This window comes from Gymnoscopelus braueri (assembly GCF_963280865.1).
Source record: "Gymnoscopelus braueri genome assembly, chromosome: 13".
Lineage (NCBI taxonomy): Eukaryota > Metazoa > Chordata > Actinopteri > Myctophiformes > Myctophidae > Gymnoscopelus > Gymnoscopelus braueri.
In genome coordinates this window covers 21,200,469-21,206,688 of record NC_137615.1, presented here as the reverse complement: position 1 = coordinate 21,206,688, position 6,220 = coordinate 21,200,469, and the positions used below count along the sequence as shown (strand labels likewise).

General features: G+C 38.6%; 1 protein-coding gene across 1 annotated transcript; it reads right to left on the bottom strand.

Moving 5' to 3' along the window:
* Positions 1 to 902: 902 nt before the first annotated feature.
* Positions 903 to 3,996, bottom strand: ccdc43 (coiled-coil domain containing 43). Its single transcript, XM_080446381.1, has 5 exons — positions 3,810 to 3,996; positions 2,842 to 2,932; positions 2,492 to 2,627; positions 1,901 to 1,953; positions 903 to 1,726 (listed from the first exon to the last, which is right to left on the bottom strand). Exons 1-5 carry the CDS (start codon positions 3,981 to 3,983, stop codon positions 1,539 to 1,541), a joined length of 642 nt encoding a protein of 213 aa, XP_080302507.1. The 5' UTR covers positions 3,984 to 3,996; the 3' UTR covers positions 903 to 1,538.
* Positions 3,997 to 6,220: the final 2,224 nt, after the last annotated feature.

The following is a 6,220-nucleotide window of genomic DNA, read 5'->3' as shown; positions in this document are numbered from 1 at the left end:
GGAGAAGAATTCACATTTTGCCATTGTAGCTAGTCAAAGGAAAGCTGATCAAATCTTTAATGTTAAGGCAGCAGATGAAAGTTGAAAACAATTTGTATCCCATGGCCATATATTTGACTGGACTTCTCAATTTTATTATGAATTAGCTCAAACTCAGCCCCCTTTCCGCTCAAATAGATTTTTATCAAATATTTTGTCTGGTCTGTGGCTATCACTGAACACACAGTATTGCCTTTAGCTAAGCTCTTTCAAGCACTTCATTGTGCATAGTTGAATTAATTAGAGGAGGTTGCGTGAAATGTAATTTCCCTGCCATACAGAATACCCAATTGTGTTAATGTGAATCGTTCTACATAAGTCTTTTACTTTATTTATTGGCCATATTTATGCTAAACATTTACAGTAAGTTTATGTTGTTTTACTTACTATTTATTTGAATGTAGTGTGTCTGTTCAGGATATTCTTAAACTTAATCATAAGCTCATGTTAACACAGTAACATGAAGATGGCAAGTATTTTCTTTGCACCCTGTTCTTATGAGCCACCTTTTAGCTTAGCTTTTTCCTTCGTTAACAAAGTAGACTAATCTGTCATTATACCTCCACTGTTCAGGAGAAATTAATTGTGTTCACCATTATTTGAAAAGTAACTATTCATGTTTATCACATTTCTAAATGAGTAACATAGAAATGATGTTTTATAATAGTATAAACACACTGTGTAGGGCAAGTTCAGGGCATATCTTTGGAATGATTTTCTTCCATCACTAGTTTATATCACTCGTTTATATATGAATGATATGAACCCTGTTATTTCATGAACCCTGTTGTTTCAAACTTTTAATGTTCTGGTTTGAAATTAAAGATAATTTCGTTCTATCAACTGAACAATAAAACAATTGATATCATTCAAAATGTTTCTTTATTTGAAAAGGTGTTGAAATAAACCCCATTGAAAACATACAAGCTTAGTACATGATATAGTTGAGGTATAAGGAAGGGACCATTGCTTAGTTCTTATTCTCATACCAATGTACATAGACTGCTAAAATATAACGATCCAAAAGAAACCATTGAAAAAACAGATATGAGCATTTGTTTTTAAGAATGTAGGAGTGCAGACAAGGAAGGCAACCAAGTGTACTGGAACATTTCAGCTCATGACTATTTTGACATTTTAAGGGCCATTAATTGACTTGGGCAAAGCATGCTACAACATGCAAAATATGAGATTGACAGACTTGAAATCATAATGGATAACATATTTTTACTCAACAAAGAGAAAAGGGCATGTACAGTTTGGCAGCTTCGTCCCCCGTTTTCCACAGTCTTCAATAATAGCCCAGTCATAGCATAAAATGGCTGTATGGACTGCATTCTAGATGCATGTTACATTGTTCTCTATATATAGACAGTCTAATTCATTATTGTCCACAAAAGTCAATGAGGTTTAGATAAAAAGAGGCATCATCTCGGTTATTTTTATTGTTGTCCGGTTACAAAACCTTTTACGTACAAAGTGTTAGTAGTTTTCTTCTTTTATCTTTTCCGTTCGCCTTTCTGTGTACGCTTTTTCTCCTTCTCCTTCCTATCCGTCTTGGCTAGTTTGTCCTTCTCTCGTTGCATCTTGTCGGTTTCTTTCTTCTGCTGAGAATCATCCCGAGCCTGATCTCGTTTTTGCTTTTGTCTGTTCATGACCTCCTCCACGTTGGTGTTCTTGAACAAGGCTGAGACTTTCAGTGAAGGACGGTTGCAACGAAAATGATTCTGCCCCACTAATCAATAATTACTTACATTACTAAAGATAATTGAATTGGCATTAATCATTTACACAATACATATTGCAAGACAAAGACTATTGCATGGTCACTTGTGCAGAGCACAGCTTTTAGAAAGGATACATTTATCACTAGGAAAAAGTTCTCCAGATGTTGGCTCCTCTTCTTCAACTTCAGTGCTAATGTCAAGGAAATGACTGACAAAGACTTCATATAGAATGAGTTAATCTAAAGTAGAATTTTTAAAAGAATGTAAGCACGACTCAAGAATCACAGATTGGTCTCTTATCTAATATTACACGACTCAAAGCAAAGATCGCCAGCACTCATGATATGTCCTTCCTTACGGTACTTTTATTCTGATCGTCATGGGCAGCATACTATATGACACGGACACATTTCAGCAAAGCCGTCTTCAGCATAATAACCTTACAGATATAAAATAACCGGTGATAACAAATCCAAACCGTTTTTTCACTTGTAAAGGGGACCTTGTTGAAACACAAAAACTGACAACATCTGGCTTGTATATGGGTCTAGCTCATGTGTCAGTGCCATATGTTTCCCGAGATGATCAGAATAAAAAGTACCTAAACAAGATATGGTGAATGCTGGTTATATTTGTGCTATAATCTAGAATACATACCGTACATGTTTTTATTGTTGATCATGCTGATGGAGATAATGCAAAAATATAAATTAAACCAAGGATATTCTTCTCCTTCTGAGACATTGGCATATTGAGCCAGAAGTGCCTCTTTCCTCTTCTTGGACTCCTCTGAAACCTCCTTCGGTTTCACCACAATCTGAGCCTGTTTCTCTATCAGACGGGCAATTGCCTGCACCTCAGCTATGGCAACAAAAAAGACAGTGCACTATGTCTTACCAAAAAGCTTACAAAAATGTATATTATAACATGCAGTAACTTTGATCTTGGTATTAGAAAACAACTGAGGTTTCTTTTAAATATGAGGCCAAATTATGTTTATAGGTCAAATATGAGGCCATATTATGTTTAGAGGTAAATCACAGGGACAAATGTTTGAAATGGGCTGAATTCATACCATCACCATCACTCTCCCCCTTTGATCGGGCACGGCTATCTGTCCACTGCTTGATGATCTGTCTGCAGACGTCTTCAAGAGCCTCATCCTCCTGCACACAAAGGACAGTTTACAACCTGATACTAAATATTCTGTTTTAGATTTTGTTGTTAGTTCAATGCAGTACCAGCACAATTTGTGAGGGATACAGGATAGGTGGGCACTAGGGACATCTGGGCACTTCGATGTAAAATTGGCTACTTTGTCCAATATGTTAAAAAAAAATATATTTGAAAAATGGTCTTAAGTAATGTAAAGTATACATGATGTGAACATGCACGGTACACCATTATCAGACTTTATTTTATCCTTCAACTTATATGCCCTAAAATGACACGATATACAGGTTTTTGTAGCAATTTGCACAATATTAAACATAAATTGTGAATGTTTAAGCATGTTCTAATCATGTCATGAATACTTTCCTTTAAACAAAATGCAAATTTTTTTTTTAAAATATATTTTGGGAAAAAATGGCAATTTAACACTGAGGTGCCCACTCTTCCTTGGTGCCCACCTATCCGGTTACCATAGTGAGCATCGACAATACTGTGCCACTTCCTGTTGACATTACAGATTAGGACTATCTTTGGCTTTCAAAACTTGAGGCTCATTTCTTTATTTACCGACCTACAGTAAGATGGTTAAGACACATGTCTCTATATATATAGCTGCATCCAATAGTGGTCTACACCTTTAAGCTAATAATAGACTATGCAATCATAACACCTGCTACAATCTGCCAGACTGCCATGACAGCCTCAGGCTAAAAGAGGACAAGAACCCCATTAGACAACCCATGGTCATCATGCTACTGTATATCATCATTTAACAACTAATGTTCACTTATTTAAGAGACAAGCGAGTCCAGCCAGACAATAACATAGTGTTGGTAGCATGAGGCACGCATGCCACATGTGGATATTCACCAAAAACGCTGACATTATCCCCTGAAGCGCCTCTCCCTTCTCCTCGTCGCTCTCATCTTCTTGCAGGATCCCTAGAATATATGCTCCATACACCTCTCGGTCAACCTCCAAGCTGTCTAGTCGATCATTGAGCCAGCTTTCAAACTCCCCGGCGTCTGTCACGGGCGCCGCCATGTTGGCCGTTTGGGGTCCTTCGATGGTACACGACTGTTCACACTGATTGCCTGTAAGTACCCGTTTGGTTAGCCATGGATCGCACGACGCTCCTCCGTCACGAGCGTCATGGCTGAACTTCAACCTGGGTTTTGCACTTTCTCCATACAACCCGTACATCTACACAAACGTTCAGATTTCAAATAGAAAGTACTCATCCCATGGCCACAAATGTTACAATTGACTTCGACCCGTATCTTCCGTATTGTTCAATAAAAAGGATTGTAATCCGATTGGTGGCCATTTTCTCCGAATTTTCTCCATATTCTTTCAACTACGCGACCCTATCGGGTGGGAGTTGTATTGCATTCTGATACATTATAACTCTACAATAAAATGGCTGCCGATTGGATTAAAATGCTTTTTATTGAACAATACGGAGGATACGGGTACTTATCCCCACCCGAAGTGAATTGTAACATCCGTAGCCATGAGCACTTTATATTTGAAATCTGAACGTTAAGTAGATGTACGGGCTGTAAATGGAGAAAGTGCAAAAACCAGGTTGAAGTTTCGTCATGACAGTCATGATATGACAGTCATGTTTCAGGGCTATCGTTTGGTATGGTATATTCAGAGCAGAGCCGCTCTGGGTATTTTGTATTCGAGCCACATTTGTTTTTTTTTATAGTTGAACACTTGTGAAATTAACAGCCTCGATATATACATACAAAGATTAATATGACTTGGCAAAACATATTTTCTTTTATTTGCTAACTATGGGTGCATGGCGCAAAGTAAACCACACGGTGGCGATAAAATACAGGAAAGAACGAGACAGACAAATAAGGCGGGCTCTCTACCATAGAGTTAAAAGATATAGACCCGATAATGAAACAAGGTGAGTAACAAATATAACACATTTTATGTTTTCCTTTGTCTTTTTTTGGTCTTTTTTTCCCTTTCGAACAGAACGGTCTTAAAGCAGAAAACAGAATTGCAATATCAGAAAATGATAAATAAAAGTAAATACAAATTTAAAAGAACAAAGTAAAAGTTCTGCAAACGTTGTGTTTGTGTCTGTTCATAGGACATAAAGGTCCCCGAATTTCTTGGCCACCATGAATGGGTAGAGAGCCCGCCTGGGAAGCCGAAGGTCCCATGCAGGTTCAATTCCCGGCCCTGACAATGTGTTGAGGTGTCCCTGAGCAAGACACTTAACCCCTAACTCGCCTGGATAAAGGACTACAAATGGAATGCCGTCCAGAGGCTGATGTGTGGCACTGCTCTATCTATTTACTTCTAAGCAGGTGAGTTAACCAGTTCTGTCTTCCAGAGTCTAAGTATGACCTGCATTCTGGGAGCTTAGTGTTCTGGTGGGGTAATGGGGTACAATGAGCTCTTTTAATAAGATAGTGTCTGGTGTCATTGAGGGCTTTGTAGGTGATGATGAGTAGGAATTACAAATTATATTCTGGGTTCTACAGTGAGCCAATGCAGATATTTAGTTTTTCCTACAGTAGCTGCCTAGTTTCCTAATACTGATGTTCTGCTACTGTTTGCCAGATGGCTGGGGTGACTGGGACCCCTGATCCTCTGGTCCTTCACCCTACTCCACTGGGTGTAATACTAGACCAGTGGTTCCTAAACTGGGGGTCAGCAAATTATTTTGGGGGGTCCCTATATGATTAGCTTAATGTGCAACATTGTTTTGTCACTCAACAGTAAACAAACCAACATACAGTAGTATAAGTGTATACAGGGTATCTGCACATTTCTAAAGTTACAATTTAAGGACTTTTATAACCTATTTAACACCAAATTGGCCACACTGTCAAATTAATATTACATAAGAAAGAGGCAAACATTGTGAAAACATTGCGAGGCGTTGTGCTTGTAGATCGGCTATTCTCACAATGTTTATCTGTGGAACTGAGTCAAACTAAATGTAATGCCTCAACTCTTACAATTCCAAGTGCTTGTCAGGGTGGGGGGTCACCAGTTCAAATATTATTTTGGGGGGTCACAGCCTGAAAAGTTTGGGAACCCTTGCCCTGGGTGTAGACAGAAGTCCTGCTGGCACCTCAATCCTGCACTGTTTTTACCAGAGCAGTCGTGGGACCAGCATCTTCCATAGCGATACAGCTACTGTATGTTCAACTCCTTATAATATTATTGACATTAGGATAGAGGTTGTTATCCTGACACCATGATGTCTGGGCTGTGGCTTCCTCTTTGTAGGTCGTGTCATTGTTGTC